Source organism: Betta splendens, chromosome 8, assembly GCF_900634795.4.
Source record: "Betta splendens chromosome 8, fBetSpl5.4, whole genome shotgun sequence".
In the NCBI taxonomy this organism is placed as follows: Eukaryota; Metazoa; Chordata; class Actinopteri; order Anabantiformes; family Osphronemidae; genus Betta; species Betta splendens.
Window position 1 is genome coordinate 1,212,972 of NC_040888.2, and position 18,988 is coordinate 1,231,959.

The 18,988-nt window shown below is 51.7% G+C and overlaps 3 protein-coding genes across 12 annotated transcripts in view; 1 reads left to right on the top strand and 2 right to left on the bottom strand.

The window, feature by feature from the left end:
• Positions 1–1,534, bottom strand: part of LOC114860228 (RNA binding protein fox-1 homolog 2-like) — a 29,167-nt gene extending 27,633 nt beyond the window's left edge. For 2 of the 8 annotated variants that reach the window (XM_055510807.1, XM_055510806.1), the window contains exon 1: positions 694–1,533. In XM_055510807.1, coding sequence (XP_055366782.1) covers positions 694–948 — 255 coding nt within the window. In that variant the 5' untranslated portion in view covers positions 949–1,533. Of the gene's footprint in view, positions 1–693 lie in introns of all 8 variants that reach the window. The other 6 variants (XM_029158662.3, XM_029158661.3, XM_055510805.1 and 3 more) reach the window with 4 other exon arrangements.
• Positions 1,535–5,238: 3,704 nt separating this feature from the next.
• On the top strand, positions 5,239–9,640 carry LOC114860282 (CD9 antigen-like). 3 transcript variants are annotated; one of them, XR_003786600.2, is made up of 10 exons: positions 5,239–5,394; positions 5,551–5,633; positions 6,051–6,156; positions 6,229–6,326; positions 6,878–6,952; positions 7,030–7,131; positions 7,278–7,373; positions 7,452–7,535; positions 8,231–8,721; positions 8,946–9,640. XR_003786600.2 is itself a non-coding variant. In XM_029158763.2 (9 exons), the coding sequence occupies exons 2-9, from the start codon at positions 5,568–5,570 to the stop codon at positions 8,441–8,443; spliced, it is 840 nt and encodes a 279-aa protein (XP_029014596.1). In that variant the 5' UTR covers positions 5,239–5,394; positions 5,551–5,567; the 3' UTR covers positions 8,444–9,640. The 3 variants fall into 3 exon arrangements, 2 of the variants coding, with proteins under 2 accessions (XP_029014596.1, XP_029014597.1); XM_029158763.2 differs by having other exon boundaries at positions 8,231–9,640; XM_029158764.2 differs by lacking the exon at positions 8,231–8,721 and having other exon boundaries at positions 5,240–5,394.
• Positions 8,945–16,967, bottom strand: LOC114860149 (uncharacterized). The gene is made up of 14 exons (XM_029158521.3): positions 14,428–16,967; positions 13,288–13,404; positions 12,973–13,091; positions 12,605–12,770; positions 12,402–12,520; positions 11,306–12,332; positions 11,127–11,222; positions 10,897–11,054; positions 10,732–10,811; positions 10,464–10,573; positions 10,215–10,389; positions 9,975–10,125; positions 9,828–9,897; positions 8,945–9,671 (listed from the first exon to the last, which is right to left on the bottom strand). The coding sequence occupies exons 1-14, from the start codon at positions 14,777–14,779 to the stop codon at positions 9,652–9,654; spliced, it is 2,760 nt and encodes a 919-aa protein (XP_029014354.1). The 5' UTR covers positions 14,780–16,967; the 3' UTR covers positions 8,945–9,651.
• Between the last annotated feature and the right edge of the window lie 2,021 nt (positions 16,968–18,988).

Consider the following 18,988-nt stretch of genomic DNA (forward strand, 5'->3'; position numbering starts at 1 on the left):
ATGCAGGGGAGCCCGTGATAGAAGGAGGCCCCGTGACCCCCCCCCCTCCACCACCTCCTCACCAAAAGGCTCTGGTCTTTGTCTTTCACCGTGGTGACCCCTCCCCCAGTGCCTGTCTGCCTCCCTCTTTTAACACCTAGCGACAATCAGGGGAGGAAGGAGGTGTGTGTGTGTGTGTGTGTGTGTGTGGGGGGGGGGGTGATGGCACACGCTGTGCATCAGGATCATCCACAGCTCTAAATGATTTTGCCCCATGAATCCAAAAGCGACCCTTTGGCTGCTTTACTTTGAGGAAGGCGTCGTGATGCACGGCTCTGGTCGCTGCCTGTCACAGCAATGGAGCCGGTATCACATTACCTTTGTCTCCTCAGTGAGCAGCCACACTGGTCCAAGCAGTGGCTCTCATTCACACTGCGTGCCCTCAGCGGTTCATTAGAGGAGCGTGAGTCTGCTGCAGTGATGCATGGATGTGATGGTGATGAGGGGATGCAGAGGGGCCTGTCACAACATCCCTCCCCGCTGACGCCGGGGAACAAAAGCTCAGACGGGGAAGAAAGAGAAAGGACGGACGCTGCCGCCGCGGCGCCGCGCCGCCGCCGCGCAGCCGCCGCGCCGCCGCCGCCGCCGCCGCCGCCGCACATGGACTCACGCGTGTCACGGGCCGATGTGCGCGTGTGTTCGTGTCTTTCATACCTGGCCGATGTCACCGACGACGCTGCCGGTGCCGTCTATCCGCGCCCTCTTGCACTCCGCCCCGGGCAGGTCCGCCAGGGCAGCCGCTGTCTGCGCGTCGGGCTCCGGGTCTCCGCGCTTCATTCCCCGCACAGCTGCTGGACCCCCGGCCGCGTTCGCAAGGGGTCCGGCTGCTGGATCAACGTCTCGCTCCCGGTCCATTATCCCCCGACCAACGGGAAGCATGATAGAAGCCACGTCGGTCGACATTAACATTGGACGGCGCGGTCTCCAGTCAGTGATTTCCCCTCAGCTCGATGCTCACAATGGATTCAGCCTCTTCCAGACGCGCAGACGGAGACTATCGAGCCGTTCTCATCAATATATCCACCGTTACTGTCTAACTGAGCGTCGGCTATTCGACACGGATCATTGCGAACGTGTCGAGACCGCGTCCGAAGCTCATTAAGCGCAGTTCTGCCCAGAAAGCGCTGATACGGTGCCCCGAGCTAATAAAGACCACAGTCCGACTCCTGGATGCCTAACAAGCTAATTAGCTGGCTAACGTTAGCTAGCCTGCTAGCATTACATTCCGCTAGCTCTGTCTCGGTGCCAGTGGCGGAAAATGTTGGCTTGTGCTCCACCTTCTCCGCGGCCACCGGTCGTCTGTGCCGTAGTCCGTGCTCCCTGTCCGCCTTCCGCGCTCTGGTTCGGTCCCGTCTTGTGGCTCCGTCCGCTCCCTCGCCGCGATCTGCCGTGGATGAGTCTTGGCGACGGACCTGGTCTGAGTCCCGGTCGGTGGTAACGCGTAGTGTGGAGGGAGCCCGGGAGCGCTGATCTGCGATCGGATTGGATGCACGCCGGGCTGAGAGTGAGAGGAGAGAGAGTGGAGGAGGGCTGGTCTGGGATCTGTGTTCGCTCGCTCTCCTCCTCCTCCTCCTTCCTCACTCCAGCAGAAATAAAGGAATAACATGAAGACGCTTAAAAAACTACACACAATAAAAATAAATTAAATAATGCATTGTTCCTTTAAAGTAAATATTTCCCTTGTGGTCATTCGTTCGATTGTTGTGTTTATTGTGCTTAGTTTATCTTTTATATTTCCATATTATTTATTCTATCTTGGCTTCTTTTTTTACCATTTGTCTATTTATCACATTTTTTCTATGAATCTAATAATTTTTTTTCTTATTTGGTTTCCTTTCTACTCTTCTATATTTCATATAAAGACTTATGTTACATATATTTATTAGACTGTATATTAATGCGCAGGACTCTCGTTATGGGTTATGTTAACATTAACAGATCATCCTACATCTTAGTCTGATGAGGTTTTAACTATATTCATCCTTCCTATTCATCAAAAATATCAAATGCAGCCATCGCCATCATCAGCCAACACTGAATCATTTCAAATATCAACATTTCCAAATTTCACAGTTTTGTAAATGTGTTTTGCAAACAACCCAAGAAATAGCAACCCGAGGTCCCAACTTGTATTTTTAAGCATTCCTATATAAATGAACGCCCTGATTCCCGGACTAAACATCAGGCTGAAACGTGCGCTCTCCTCGCTCACCGTCCCCAGATGTTTTCTATCTTTCTGCGCCACCTGGTGGTTTTCAAAGGCGGAGCGCCCACAAAGCCACCAGTCGTTATCATATAATCACGTGTAGTAGAAGCACATTTTCTTTAGTTTCAGGCATTTCACTCTCCTTGAATGTAGTTGTGTTAGGAGAGCACAGCATTTACATGATTAACCTGTAAGTAGTATGTGGCCAAACACATTAATGTGAGAAATAATGTGGATCTTGACCAACCAGCTGTGTTTAACATCTGGCCTTCCTGCTGCTTTCCCCGTGGCCTCCGTGACGACATGTTCTGTGTTGCAGGTTGCGTGTACAGCAGCTGTGTAGGCGTCTACACGTCATCCTTCCTGACTCATTCATTTCTGACAGTAGACCGCAGGAAAATAACATGTTGCCTGAGAAGTTTCTGAGAAAATATAAGTCTTTTAGAAGTGTTTGCTCCCAGGGTCCAGATGCTGGTTAAAGCAAACTGCCTGTGCTCATTGTCCGTCTCTTCTCTACTCCATCCAGTCGAGCCTCATGGCTTCCCACCAGCACTGTGTCGTGACACTATTCAAACATGCCATGAATACACCCCAAGAAACTGACCTGAGCTGATAGCTGCAGACGGTGGATCCTTCTCCATGACTCACTCTGTCAACCTCCATCCTCCTTCTGCTGCTGTCTGTCCCTTCGCCACCTACCTGCAATGACGGGCGACAGGGGTCAAATCACTGTACGGCCTCTTACTGGGAGCCACCACACGCCTTCACCTCTCATTTCATACACAGTCTTACAGGTCATAAAAACTGACTGGTAACAAAGAATACATTGAGATGTGAGGGCTATCTGGGGTTTTCATCACTTGGTGGTAATGTTGTGGTTGACAGGTCACAGTTTGTGAGAATCAAATCTCTTTTGTGATTATATCTAAAGAACATTTTGTGTTACTTTTTAATATATTCATGTGTTTATTTATATTCTATTTAATTTTCTCTGTCTAACTGTCCAACTAATTTTGCACAGGTGATGTTATTACAGCATCACAGATTCAGAAGGAGAACCAGAAGGAGCTGCACTGTGTGTTTGTGGGTTCAGGGAAAGGTTCCAGGTTCTGCCTGAGGAGGTCTGTGACAGTCAGTTGGGAAAGAAAGTGGATGTGGACTCGGTTCACAGCCACCTTTTATATGTACCTGTAATTGACAAGGTGATGGATGAGATCAGACAGCGTGTGTGAATGAGAGGAAGGTGGTGGAAGTGAAGAAGGAGAGGCTGCACTGGACATGACACGTAAAATAAAAAATTGCATATATACAAAAACCCAGACCCACAAGAAACGTATGACAAATATAAGAAAGAATTAACAACACATGCACATTTGTGCAAAGTGTTGAATAATTAGTGTACATGAGTAATGACATTCTAATGTGCATGTGGACTAGTACAGTGTGATATTCAGCGGAGATGGAGAAAATAGATTGGTTCCTGGAAGTCCTTGGTTTCAGTTCCCTAAAGCACCGACCAGAGGGCAGCAGCTCTAATCAACCGTGGGCCTTTCCTCACCCAGTTCTCCATCCTGGACTCAAGCCTGCAGATTGGGCAGAGGAGTGCCAATAACCTTCTCTGCACTACGACCTGTCAGTCTTCACCGGTATTTGTGTGTGTGTCCGGCAGTTCAACAAGCAGCATGAAGGCTCAATGTCATACTGTGAGGGACACTTTTGCTTTTTCAAACTCCTCATGGTTAATAGTTTATGTTGTTTTTTTATTAGTCCTTTGTAGGGGGGAAAGTACAACCAGCTGCTGAAAACAACAACATATAAATAGAAACAGGTATGACAACAATAAATAAATAACATGAGATAAACATGATATTTATAGATATATATAATTACATATAATCACACAAAACTTATAATAATACTCATAATAGTTGTGATACTATCATAATCAAACGTTATTAATATTTATAACAAATAAATGACAGCAGTACTTAGTACAGCTAAGATAAAGAAGGCTGTGTATTGGTTCAGGTGTTGTGTGTCCCACTAGGTTAGTAAACTGTAAAATAACATCGTTCACCAAAAGGGTGAGACAGACGTTGCATGAACAGTGCCAGACCCTTATTGGAGCGCACAGAACACACTCAGTAACAGCGAGTTGGTATTTCTTGTGTCAGGTTGAACATCCTCAGTCGACGTGTGACACCCACTTCAGGTCCCGAGTGATGATGGAGCCCAGGAACCTGAATGGCTCCACAGTCAGGGGAGTTTTCCCCTTCACGGCTGCCTCCACACGGTGGCATCACACATCCGCTGGTTCATCCGGGGTTTCCCACGTGCCCCATCAGTCAGGCTCAGTCATGGTCACAGAGGATGCACCGCATCCAGACACCGTATCGCATCCAAAGACCCACTGACTGACGTTGGCTGTGTTTGTCTGGATTTTTATAAAATCCATTACATCAAATGCTAACTACAAACACCGTTTTGGATTCTTTCAGTAAATTGTAAATGGATTTTAGTCGCGGTCAGAGTGAACACATTTCTCTCTGAGACCTGGAAGGAGTTTGATTCCAGTGACACCAAACTCAGCCCTGTCCGTTCAGGAACAACAGCCATTTTATCTGGGTTTGTCTTTTACTAAGCCATGCGCCAAAATGGGGCTCGGGCGGAGAGGAGGTGGTGCCGGTTCTGCCCCGCTTTCCTTTCTCTGCTGCGTCAATGAAAACTGAGCGCTTCTGTTCTGACACGATCACAGAGACAATGTGCGTCTGGCACCAAGGCTGCAATAGCTGTTTAACGTGTGCGGCAACGGCTTCTCTCTGTGCGCATGTCAGCTTCTCTGGAAACGAGCGGAATTAAACGTCCGCACAGTTTTCATTTCCAGGATGCAGATCAAAGCTTCATATCCTTAACTCTCGTTTCTTTAAGTTTCACTTCAGTTCAGGTTCGTCCCATCCTTAACGCTGATAGGTGTGACGTCCCGTCAGTCACGGCGGCCAGCCAATTAGCTGCCTGGAAGAAGCCGCGGAGGCGGGACTTCGGCTTTTATCAGTCTGTAAAACAAAGCGCAGCGCCGACGAAGACTCCGGACGTGCGGCTCTGCGGGTGAGAAGCGAAAAGGAGACGAGTTTTACAGCTTCTGAACGCAGGTATTTATCACGTTTGTCTTTGGTTGCGTGGGGCTAAAAGCTGCCTCATATTTTAAGGGTGTTATGGAAAAACGCGTGACCGCGACGCTATTAGACGCGTGTAACTGTTAATAGAGTCGTTTGCTGAGGATCAACAGGAGCGTGTTGTTCCCTCAGACTCCACAAACGGGACCATGGCTCTGGACGGGTGCGGCGCCTTCTGCAAATACACCCTGGTGCTTTTCAACCTCCTCTTTGCGGTGAGTTGCTCACAGAATCACCGGGGTTTGACTTTAGCAGGCAAATATTTGACCACAGGTTGAACGTGAACGCGTCCTGTTCGTGCGGCGGCGCATTAGCATGTGTGCGCTAGCATCGCTCTCCTCACATGCTAATTAAATGATTGTGATTCAAACCTCCACGAGGCGCTGTACATATGCGGGTTTGCAGGAGGTTTAGTACAGGCAAATACATATAATGGTCGCAGTTGTCTAGTCATTACTGCGTAATCACCTGAACACACGCTGTCTAAAAGGAAGAACTCATCCACGTATGGTCGTAGTTTGTCATTTTACAGAGGGGAGATTGAAGCCTGACAGAAAAACGACGTGTTTGGAAACCGCGTCTCTCGATTGCTACTGTACTGAACTGTGACACTTTCGTTTCCTGTTTGGCAGCTTGTGGGATCTGCATTTCTGGGCCTCGGTTTGTGGCTGAGGTTCAGCAACAGCACCAGGGGCATCTTCCAGGTCGAGGGCCTGAACTCCAGCGCGTTCGTCCTGGGTGAGCTCCTGCAGCGACAGTGGTAGCGTGAGTTCACACCTGACATGCTGACATTGTGCGTCCGTCCTGTAGGGGTGACGGTTCTCATCGCTCTCGGGGCGGTGATGCTGATCGTGGTGATATTCGGCGATTACGGTGCCTGCAATGAGAAGAGATGTGCCCTGCAAGTGGTGAGTCCTCCTCACAAACTGGAGCGTCTCTTACAAACGCTGTGGTCGTAAGAGACATCGACTCAACTGAAACCGCAGAACAAACCACACAAAGCTTCTCTATTAAACAAACACTGTCACAACCAGTCTCTGTTACACAACGAGGAGCTAAAGCCCGTGATGCTCTCTTCTTGATGATAATGACACATGGTACAAGATCACAATATCGCTTCCTGAAATGCGATACAGAGAAAACTGGGGGAAGATTTTCCTGTGTGGGAGTTAGCAAGGAATCTTATCTGACCCAACAAACGGCGCCAGTTTCCTGTGGAGAAACGCTGCCAGCGCTGGTGAACGGACCCGTCCCGCTGATAAGCTACAGTCAAAACGGAGCGGCACCAGAATCGCACCACCTCCGCTTTTGCCACAAACCCACAGCTTGAGTTTTGTGGTCGACACGAGGCTCGTTGATCGGCCCCTTGATGTGTAATCTCAGCCCACAGCGACGACACGCTCGACAAGGCTCCGTTGGTGATCGCTCCATTAACCCCATTCTCCCTCTCTCCCTCCAGTTCTCCATCCTAGTGACTCTTCTGGCTTCGGCTGAAGTCATTATTGGATTTCTGGCTTATTCCAACCGTGATGAGGTGGGCGTAGACATGAGAGGAATGAAAAGTAACCAATTAAAGGTTTAATTTCTGACCATGTTTTCGCTTTGGTGAAGGTCGGACAGAGCATCGCTGAGTTCTACACCACCATGTACGCCCTGTATGTGCAGACTAATGACCCGGCTATCGCTGTCACACTCCTGTTCATCAACAATCTGGTAAAAACAGACTTCAGCTTGTTCTACTTAATGTTTAGTTTAACACATTTTAATGAACTATATGTTGTTTCCTTTTAAAATAGAAACCTTTGTTTTATGTATTGATGTTTGGTTACTGGCTTCACCCTCTTACTCCTCCTCTGTAGCTTCACTGCTGTGGAATCACCGGGGTCCCGCTCATCGAGATCGCTCAGAAGACGTGTCCCAAACCTGACGGCTTCTTAGAGAATATCAAGATGCCCGTAAGTTTGAAATGACGCCGTGCTCGTGTGGCATCGATAAGACGATCAGACACTGAAATGCTGTCATGGCTGTTTCAGAGCTGCCCTGTGACCATAGCAACCGTGTTCGACAGCAAGGCGTCTCTGGTGTTGGGCATCTTCCTCGGGACCGGAGCTCTTTTGGTGAGCTCACACATTCAGTATAAAGTGTCACTCAACCTTTTTCGCCGCCTGCAGTAAAGTGAGCTGATCAAAAGGACATTAATTAGATCCTGTAGTACAGTAGTAATTTCATTCACCTCCTTCAAACATTGACTGTAGCTGGTGCATTTAGTGAAGCCGACAGACAACCATGAGCTTCCAGGTACAAACATGAGCCTTTACATTAAATATACATTAAACAGTTAGTTTATTAACATTAGCCTTTAGCTGAGGCACAACTAACCGTTCGCTCGTCCCAGAAACCCTTGCTTCCTCCTCCGTCTGCAGCTTTTTGTCCTGTACGTACACTTTTCTAAAAGCCAATCAAAAACCCATTTAAATCTGCCTGAGATCAGGTTTCTCTGCTCACATCGCCGTAATTCCAATTTAACAGTTGATGGAGCAAGCCCAGCACGCAGTTTAGCTGTGGAGCTTTGACCAGAGCTGACGGAGCTCGTGGTGTCGTCTTCACTGACAGGGGATCGGTAACAGTGAGCCTCATTTAACTGATGCCATCTGAGCCGCGACACATTTCCACTCAGCTGTTCACCGACACAATAGGCTTCATTTTGTTTTGTTACTCATCAAGTTTGTGACCCTGGTCTAATCCCTGCATCCCTTTGTCTTGCATCTTCCCCTCTGCTTTGCTTCACTTTCCCAAACATCTGCTACCAAAGATCGTAGCTCTGGTCTGCAGCATCATCCTCCGTAAAAGCATTCTTGCGTCTCTCTCTGCGCCTCAGTACATCATCCTGACCCAGTCCTCTGTGGCTCTGGCCAACCCGCCTCCACCTCAGCAGGACTTCGTCTCCACCACCTCCTACCCTAACCAGGACCCCGTGGTCTTCACGCCCCTCAGTGTGGTCAACGTGCCTGTGGCGCAGGCTTAGTGCAGCCTCATCCTGGCTCCAGTTCTTACAGTAGAGCTCACACACCCTTCTCCCTCAACCGGTGATGGTGTTCGTTTTATTAACCAAATCATAACCATACTCTAAGCCACGTGTGTTGAGCTCTCTGCTGAGTACCTTGATCAGGCTTTTCCAGCTTGTCGTTGACTGAACACACCTGGTCAAGGTAATCGGGAGGAGCTGGAGCAGTGAGAGGTGGAAAACGAGCAGGGCTGCGACCCTCGTCGGCATCACTTTGACAGCCCTGCTCTAAGCACAGTGTAAGTGAGACATGAGTCTGGATCCACTTGCCCACGTTCCCCCTTTACTAACCCACCAACATGAAGCTAACATCTATTCTGACACCTTCAGATTCTCCCTATGTATCACAAACATCTTCATGACTGGGCTTAGATGGACTAGAGGCTGAGAACCTGTTCACACCACAGCTCTGTCCCATCCCTGCCCTTTACTTCCTTCTCCTCCTCCTGTGTCTGCGCGACAGATTGTGGCCATGGCCTGCAGCATTGTCCTCCTACATCAGATCAAGAGAATCAATCAGCACTTTGCGTCCCAATATTCCGCCGTTTACTGAGGACAACCATCGCATCGTCGCTGGAACCTGGCGCTGACAGATGTCCAGATGTTCATTATGTTACCGTTGTTACAGCCTCACAGGCCTTTCGTAACCATTTCAGTTGTGTAGACGACACGTTTGCGACTGTTACAGAGTTTGAAATAATTCAGTTAAGCAGTGGTTTCTCAGCATTAGGATACGTTTCTGCTTTCTGTCTTTTCTGCAGGTTTAGGTGTTTAACTGAGCCACAAATAAAAAGGGAATTGAATGTTTATTTTAAATTTAAGCTTCTAAGGCTGCTGTAACAGTTGTGCGGACCCTCAGTGGAAGCGTTTGAATCAGTCTGATGCTGTGAAACACATGTCGCCACTGAGTCCCGTTCTCCTTAATGTCATTCCTACAAAGAACACTGATGTTCCTTCAAAAGCTTGTGACCAAATTAAAAGTAATCAAGTGTCCTGTTTAGGAAAACTATGCTTGAGTCACTCATTTTGCTCGTTTCCTGTGTAGTTTGACTATATTGCACTATTTTAAGTTCACGTTATAGAAGTTTATTTTTTCCTTTTCATGATCACTGGTGAAAGTGTTTCTATATAATAAATCAAACAGGTGCAGTTTTACAAGTGTCTTTATTTCATTGCCTGCTGTTGGGACCTACAAGGAAAAGAAGCTAGTTGTTAAATGCTGACAGTGTAGTTTCGGTTCATTGAACATGTGGGTGTATTTACGGCATAGACTGATTTGGTTTAGTTCAGAGTTCAGCTGTTGAGCCACTGAACCGCTTCCAGCTTCAGTCGGTGCTGCACTCACCGTTGCCACAGCGGATGGTGCAGTCTTCATCAGAAGAGGAGCACACCTCTGTCAAACACAGGAAGTAGATCTGGGGAGAGGGGAAACGAAGCCGGGTCAGAATCAGCACAGCAGACGGCACCGAAGCAGAGGACGGCACGGCGCTACCTGTGGGTCGTCCGGGGGGGAGGAGCCTCCTGTGGAGCTGGGGGGGCTTTCTGGGGGCGGGGACATAAAGCTGGAGACCGCGATCCTCCGGACGCGGTGGGAGTTAGGGTCCGGGACAGGAAGCAGCTGTGAGTCAGCACGACTGGAGCAGCTGCAACACACGGTGGTGAAGAAACCATGAGCCTTTTGACCCAGAACTCAATGATAAACATTTACAAACAGAAACCAGTGGAGGAGTACCCATCATAAATAGGCATCCAGCTGAAAAAGAGAGTGTGAGCCAGACAAGAGTGAACCAGCAGCACCAGGCGTGGGTCTGGGGGGTCCAGCAGGCTCACTTCCAGGTAAAGTGGTCGACCACGCAGACGGCTGAGAGGCAGACGGGCCTCAGGGTGGAAGCGGCTGAAGGACGGGTCTGCGGATGAGGAAGATGAGGAAGAGTCCGTGTCAGCGGCCCTGGGAGGTCACAACATGTGGAGAAGAGCTTACCTGAGGTAACTCTGAGCTGCACCGCCACCAGGGCCGGAGGAAGCGGATCCAACACGTGGAGCCTCACTTCTGCCTGAGAACCCGGAGAGGAGCGGCATTCAACCAGCAACCTGGAGGATCCCACATCGATTGGCTTCTGAACATGCGGTCGTTTTCATTTTCATCAAGATCATTTAACCTCAGGTGTATGTTATTAGCAGTGCTGTGGAACAAATGAACAGGAAAGGCTCCATCAAAAAGAAAAACCAAGCAGCGTCGCCCCTTTTACCTGACGGGGGACGCGTAGACCAGAGGATGAGCCTGGAAACCACGGACCTCCACCAGATACACCACCGTGTCCCCAAACACCTAACGGGGACATGATCGTTTCACAGCCTTTAGTCCTTCAGGTTTCAGCCACGAGCTCCACGTCACGACAAAAGACGTCTCCTACATGTTTTCCAACGCCGCAGCCGAGCAGCGGCGCGGCGTAGAGGCCGGGGTCAGAGGTCAGCTTCTGCAGCGCGCACGACGCGTTGAGGGGAGCAGCCAGCGCCGGGCTCAGCAGGCAGTCAGGCAGCACCAGCACCAGGTGCTGCCCCAGCGTGCAGTCTGGAAACGGGAGCGACCTGATCCAGGATCTGCAGCTCGACATCACCTGCTTCTAGTTGATCACACACTCACCGCGTACGTGGTACGAACAGCAGCCCAGAGACCGAGCGCAGTGGAGGTGCGGAGAATGGCAGGAAGGAGCCGAGGGAGCGTTGGCCTCCAGGCGCCCTGAGCAAACAGAGCAGGTCTGAGGCCACAGGCTTTTGGCCTCCTCACAGACAGTAAATGTGCCTGGGCTTAAGGTATTTTACCCTTCTGACCCCTGGGATGCACGGAGCGGCCGTGTGGAGGAGGCGCAGAGTAGAAGCCGTGGGGGGGGGCGTCTCCAGAGTCCGTGACCGAGGCTGGACGCGGCTCTGCAGCAGCTTCAGGGTGGGGGTACCGCTCTGCTGGGCCTGTGGCTCCATCAGGGTTTACTGGAGGGAGACGGCGCTCAGCCGCAGCCGGTCCGTGGACATAAAAAGGGGAGAAGTAGTGCGAGTGAGGAGGCTGCAGGCCGGATGAGCGAGAGGCCGGAGGCGCAGAGCGGCTCCCGTCATCCGGAGCTGCCGTTACGTCGTCCTCAGGAAACAGCTGGCGCTTCTTGGCGGTTCTGGTGTCATGGAGATAATGGATGTAGGGCTTGTCGTGGTCTTCAGCGGGAAACGCATTTGTTTCTACGTCAGGACGCACGGAGCCACTGCTGGCAAAAAATGGGAGGTGATGGAAGGAAGGGGGAGAAGGGGGAGGGAGGGGAGGCCCAAACGCAGGATGAGGCAACTGGTCTGAGGCAACGTCCCAGTCCTGGAGCTCCAGCTTCTCAGAACCAATCAGAGGCAGGTGTTCAGCAGCATCCGGACCTGGACCAGGACGAGGAATCTTGGGGTGATGGTAGAAGTAGTAGTAAGGATTAAAGGCCTGACCCGGGGGCTGCGGAGGGGGCGGTTCTGGTCTCAGCTGCAAACCTGGATGAACAAGACTCGGGCCTTTGCGTTCATCTGCAGCGGACGTGAGCCTGCTGGGGCGGTCGTTAGTCTGAGGGGGGTCCCAGGAGTCCGGGTCGGAGGCAGGTGCAGCCCGTTCCTGTGGGCCGGGGCCGTAGTGTTGGGTCGGGTGGGGGTAATACAGGGGAGCCAGGTAGAACGGTGGAGCCCAGGACCGTGACAGCTCCCTGGACCCATGAGGCGAGAGGCGGATCAGCGGCGCCCGGACCTTTGAGAGCCCATGAGCAGGAGAGACGGGACAGGACAGCGTGAAGGCGTCCTCTGCTCTGTGAAGGGACAGCGAGTGCTTTCCTCCCTGAAAGAGACCGGTTCGGGTCACTTCAGCAGCACACTCCGGGTTTCAGGTGCTGAACCTTGTGTTCACCTTGACTGTGACGCCGCAGGCGGCGAACGGAGCCGTCACCACCACGTCTGCTCGGCGCCGCTCCACAGCGAAGCCGCACTGCGCAGCCAGCAGCTCCACCGGCGCCAGGCGTCCCTTCACTGCGCGCACACACACACACACACACACACAAACAGTGGCATCTCCCACCGCGTCAGGAGCCAGAACCCCAGCAGAACCCTTACCATTCACCATCAGTGCCTCCGCAGACGGGCCCTGCATCGCCACCACGAAGCCGGAGGAGCAGCACAGGGCGGACAGGCTCGGGTCCACGGGCCGGGGCCCGGCCGCCGGGCAGGACGCCGTCATGGAGGAGCCCCTCCACAGCAGAGGCAGCAGGTGGCGCTCGCCCTTGAGGCGGGAGAGAGAGAACGCTCAACACGGAACACACACACACACACACACACACACACACACACACACACACACACACACACACACACACACACACACACACACACACACACACACACACACACACACACACACACACACACACACACACACACACACACACACACACACACACACACACACACACACCGATTCCTACCTGCTGTGTGACGTGGCAGCCGTCGTAGCGGACCCTCAGCCTGAGCTGCGTAGCCGTGGTCTGGACGGAGAACCCACAGGGAGGAGGCAGACGGGCCAACGGGACCGACGACCCGTTCACTGAGACACAAATGGACCGAACCTCAGTGTCACTCTGACCCGACGACCACCATCCTGCTCTACACAAGCTTCGCTGTGATGAGCGTCCGGCCACCAGGGGGCAGCAGGGCGCCGACTCCTCCAGTCCAGTCAGTAATGACTCTACACGGTTTGACTCTCACTCAACCCCTGCAGAGTCTAGTGAGGAGTCACTGACCTCTGTCCAGCTGCAGCTGCTCAGCGTGTCTCCTCCTCACGGTCAGCGTCATGGCGTCGTCTCCACACTCCACCACGGGCTGCAGCCTCCTCCAGCTCTGCTGATCTCTGATGGGGCCTAGAAGAACCAACCCAGCTGTTCTAAAAGAACCAAACCAACCCATTCTAAAAGAACCAAACCAACCCATTCTAAAAGAACCAAACCAACCCAGCTGTTCTAAAAGAACCAAACCAGCCAGCTGTTCTAAAAGAACCAACCAACCCAGCTGTTCTAAAAGAACCAAACCAACCCATTCTAAAAGAACCAAACCAACCCATTCTAAAAGAACCAAACCAACCCATTCTAAAAGAACCAAACCAACCCAGCTGTTCTAAAAGAACCAAACCAACCCATTCTAAAAGAACCAAACCAACCCAGCTGTTCTAAAAAAACCAAACCAACCCATTCTAAAAGAACCAAACCAACCCAGCTGTTCTAAAAGAACCAAACCAGCCAGCTGTTCTAAAAGAACCAACCAACCCAGCTGTTCTAAAAGAACCAAACCAACCCATTCTAAAAGAACCAAACCAACCCAGCTGTTCTAAAAGAACCAAACCAGCCAGCTGTTCTAAAAGAACCAACCAACCCATTCTAAAAGAACCAAACCAACCCAGCTGTTCTAAAAGAACCAAACCAGCCAGCTGTTCTAAAAGAACCAACCAACCCATTCTAAAAGAACCAAACCAACCCATTCTAAAAGAACCAACCAACCCAGCTGTTCTAAAAGAACCAAACCAACCCAGCTGTTCTAGATGCAGCTCTCACACACGCACACAAACTCTGAAGATTTGAATTATTCATATAAGCAGAAATCAAGTCAACAGTTATTGACAAGTGATCAAGGCAACATTAAACACATAAGCTTTAAACTTCCTGAGCCAACCATCAAATGAAGTCTGACGTGAAGTGTGACGTCACAGTGAGAAAGTGGAGCTGCTAGTGCAAATAGAGGATTTTGTGTTGACGTGCTGCTTTAAAAGCCTGATTTCTCACGTCACAAACTGAAGCTGGTAGAAAGAAACTCACGTAGGATTCGGTCACTAGACGAACTAAACCTAGACCATTGACCATTTGACCTGAACCTGAACTGAAACGGCTCACCTGGATCGGACCCGGCGTCTAGTTGGGCAGTGACGTAAAAGGTGCCGTGAACCACCCGCTGGACTTCTGCCCGTCCACAGTCCTCTTGTGCAGGGTCCAAGGACGGATCCGCCCCCCCTTTCAGAGCCGTGGGTTCAGGACCTCCACGTACGGAGGGTTCGGTCTGGGTTCCGAGTCCGGTTCGTAGTCGGTGGAAGTCCGGGGGATGCCCCCCCTCCTCGTGTCGTCTGGACCGAGGAGCCAGGTGAGAGTTCTGGTTGGGGGGCGGGGCCTCGCACCAGCTTGCAGGTAAACTGATGACGGTGATGATGTAAATAAAGAAAAAACAAAATTCGTTTTCTTTCGAGCACATTTCCAACGCGCGTTTGTCTCCGTGCGCAAAAGCACCGGCTGAAGCGCAGCTGCAGCCTTTTACGGGCTCACGACAACGCACCTGTTCACTGATTAGCGCCAATCAACCATCAGCACATGCGCAGTGGGTAGCACTGATTTTGGTTCAGGTCCAGGGGCGGGTTGAACTAAACAGAACCAAGTTATTCTGCCGTTCTGTTTGTTGTGGAAATTAAAAGTCCACCGTGACGTTTCCAGTAGTTTCCCACTAGAGGGCAGCACTGCGGCAGTTTAAACCTTACACCTTGTTTTTTATTATGGCTGTCAGACATTTCTACAGACACGCTTTTAGCCGTTTGACCTTTGACCTCATCGGCAGCAGTTTAGTGCCCTCGCAGCCTCCTGCTCCTCCTCGAAGCCCCGACTTGCGTCACTCTCAGTGATCCCGCCTCTGATGGTTTTACCTGAAGCACATGTTCAGACTCAGCTTTTGAAGAACTCGTTTCAGGTTCTGTTCAGTGTGGAATGAGCTGCGGGGCTTTTACATTGTGGATGTACTCAGGTGTTGATTTCTGCTTATTCACAGCATGTGGTGCAGTTAAGAAGAAGAATTGTGCATGAAGGAGTCATGAAAGCGCTGAAGTCACACATCCACAAGCATTTAATTTGGTAAAGGTTCTGGTGGGAAACTGGTGCTTCAGGAACAGGTTGATCCACGTTGGTTCTGTAGCGGTGGATCCACCTGCACTGTGGCTCCAGAACGTTTCTCCCCAAACAGCCCTAAACTTGGAAATGAAGCAGGTGTGTAGCTGTCGCTGATGCTGATTTACTTGAGCCTTGAGCTCAGGCTTCCAGGACGTTAGATTCATTCATTGGCTGTGAGTTCACTGGACCAGCTGCCATCGCATTAGTCGTGATGTCATCATTCCAGGCCAGTTTTCTCACAGGCAGTTTTTCTCCTCTGGAGTTGAGCGGCACAGTTGAATGGTTTGAAGAACTATATCCCATGAATAGGATGTGGGCTGTGTGTGAGGGAGCTGGACAGGGTGGAGGGGGTCGGCTGGCGATGGGCGCGGCAGCATGACTCACTTGAGTTGCCTAGCTACAGCCAGGAGCTGTTTGTCTTCAGAGTCCAAATGTGAGCACAGTCTGGATTTCATTGAGCGAGCGAGCGAGAGAGAGAGCGAGCGAGCGAGCGAGAGAGCGAGCGAGCGAGAGAGAGAGCGAGGCCGGCCGGGGCGTCGCTGGGCAGCGCTCCCAAAAAGAGGAAGCAGTCACGTGAGCCAGAGCCGCAGCTACAGGGAAAAGAACGCAGTGTTCGGAAAAGCGAGCTCTCAGGGTGAGGAAGTAAAGCAAGCATCAAAACCTCTGGCGAGTAACCATGGCAACGGGTCAGCTCCTCTATGCAGAGGAATTCTCATCCTGCTGATGTAAAGGCTGTGCTTCGTTTGCCCAATGTCTCACATCCAACACAAAGGAATCGAAGCAGCCGATTACTCACTGAAGGCGTTTCTTCAGGCAGTGACTCGGTTCAGGTCCGTTGCCATGACTCCGCCTCCAGGTAAATCAGCAGCAACAAACCTTCCACTTGTGACTGAGCTCAGGAATTTCTGACCGTTACGACAACTTCCACTCAGCACAAAGGAGGGTGATCAAACATACACAGATTCTGGCTTATAGTCGTTTAGGAAGTGTTTGAGTATTAAACAATTGTGTCTCCAGTATCAACCACACAAGGAGGAAGAAAACGGCTGTGGACACATTTTACTCAGTGCTGCCACCTCGCGACCAAACGTTGAAACGTCAACCTCTGGCACCGGTTCAACGTTCATCACTAAGTAATTAATTGATTGAAAACCTACAATAAATCAGACTGATCTGAATAACAGACACATGTTGTAAATGAACGCCGGGGATCATCATCATCCTCCTCTTCATCCTCAGAGTTGTGAATGAAGCTCAGTTTCCCTCCCTCTCCTGTGCCTCAGGCGACGAGCTCGACGAGTACAAGGTGTGTGTGAAGCACAATAAGTGTGTGTCCCACCGGCCTCTGACAAGTCTGTGCAGCAGCTTCCCATCAAAACCAGCCCGGCGACACTGGAGCAGCAGCGAGAGCTACGAGCCACGTTTACCATCAGTCAACAGCCTCGGGGCCAAGTGAGAGTCACAGCACAAAGCTCTGACTCGGGCCGTCCTCCTCGCTTCTGCTTTGTTTCTGTTCTTTGTGGCTTCACTGCAGAGCACACTGTGCCTCCACTCTGGGCACTGACCCCTTAAAGCCTCTTGTGTTACAGGACTGTACTAATCTCAGGGCAGGGTGAGCTCTTGTGTAAGACGGAGACGGAATGAGCAGAATGAGACGTGCGACCGCAGACGAGGCTCCGCATTGTGTAAAGCAGCGGTGACTCGGCTGTGGTCAGACTCACTCCGCTCAGTTTCACACACTCATGTTGAAATAGTCTTTGAGACGCCTCACAAACACCTTAATGAGAGGAAATTCAGATTGCGAAAGCAAAAATAGCTTCAGTCTGCTTCGTCCTGAGGAAAAGCTCACTTCAATGAGGAAACCTGCAGCAGAAGGAGGCGGCGGGTGGAGCGAGAGCCCAGTGTTAACGAGGCCGATGTCACCAACAACACAAACGGCTGAAGGACTCGTGGACGTGACTCGTTCATGTGAGGAGCTCTAACGCTGCGAGCACGGGCCGAGCTGAGCTGCTCATAGTGGAGTGGGAGTGGGTGCGAGTGGAAGGAGAAAATCGACAGGGGCCGAAGGCAGCGCTGGGTTTGATGCACCTCGCCTGCAGGGTGGGGCGGACCCGCCCAGAACCAGCAGGTCCGACCACATTCTCCTGCTCCTTCAACGTGTGCTTCGCTCTCATCCTGCTCTCAGCTCACGTGTGCAGCAGCGGCTGCAGCTCAGGGGTGACAGCATGAATGAGAAGCAGCCGTTCATCCCACCGTCAGTCACACAGGAGCCGTTTCATCCTCATTCACTGAATGACGGAAGATTCCTTCATTGAGCGCCGGCGTCGGATGCTCGGTGCTCATCGTGTCCTGGCTCAGCTCCAGCAGCTGCGTCAGGTGAACGCTGATCTCAGAGTCAAACATCACACTCAACGCCGCTCAAAGTCTCTAATATTTAACCAGTATGGATTCATTGCATGGATGTTTTGATAGCGTTGTCATGGAAACGAGTGATGCCGCTGCAGTGTTACTATGGCGGCGGCATCATTTTCTGTCAGCAGTGCAGTTTTTCCATGATGATATTTTTAGTCGTGGTCAAAGCAGAAGTGTTTTGGTTTCAGACTGCGTCACTTTTCTCTGAATGCGTCTGGTTCAACCTTATGACTCTGAGTCTGAGGTCAGAGCAGCAGGTGAGGGTTTGTCCTGGTGGCCAAGGAAGCTGAGGAGGCCTAGGAGGCTGAAGCGCTGACGCCACGCAGACACTGCGCAGACACCACGCAAACGCCACGCAGACGCCGTGCAGACACCACGCAGACGCCACGCAGACACCACGCAGACGCCAGCAGACACCACGCAGGCGCCACGCAGACGCCGCGCAGACGCCACGCAGACGCCACGCAGACACCAGCAGACGCCACGCAGATGCCGCGCAGACGCCACGCAGACGCCGCGCAGACACCAGCAGACACCAGCAGACACCACGCAGACGCTGCGCAGACGCCACGCAGACGCCACGCAGACACCACGCAGACGCCACGCAGACGCCGCGCAGACACCACGCAGACGCCGCGCAGACACCACGCAGACGCCGCACAGACGCCGCGCAGACACCAGCAGACACCACGCAGACGCCACGCAGACGCCAGCAGACACCACGCAGGCGCCGCGCAGACGCCACGCAGACGCCACGCAGACGCCAGCAGACACCACGCAGGCGCCGCGCAGACACCACGCAGGCGCCGCCGCGCTGAGCGGGTTTTATGTCGGCTCCTCGTTCACATATGAAGTAAACACATGAGCTCAGGCTCTTTGTTTGACTCTTCCTGTTCCCAATTACATGTGTAGCATAGAGACATCAAACCTTATGCTTCCTGTGGGACACAGCCCGTTCCCTTCCTCTTTCGTTCTGCTGGGGCTGCACTGCACGTGAATGCTGTGAGACACAGATAAAGGTCAGTGACCGTTAAAGCTTTAAAGGCCCGAGGGTCATAAAAGGTCGCAGCTGCAGAGAGGCTCTGCTCTGATTGGACGGAGACGCCAGCACTCG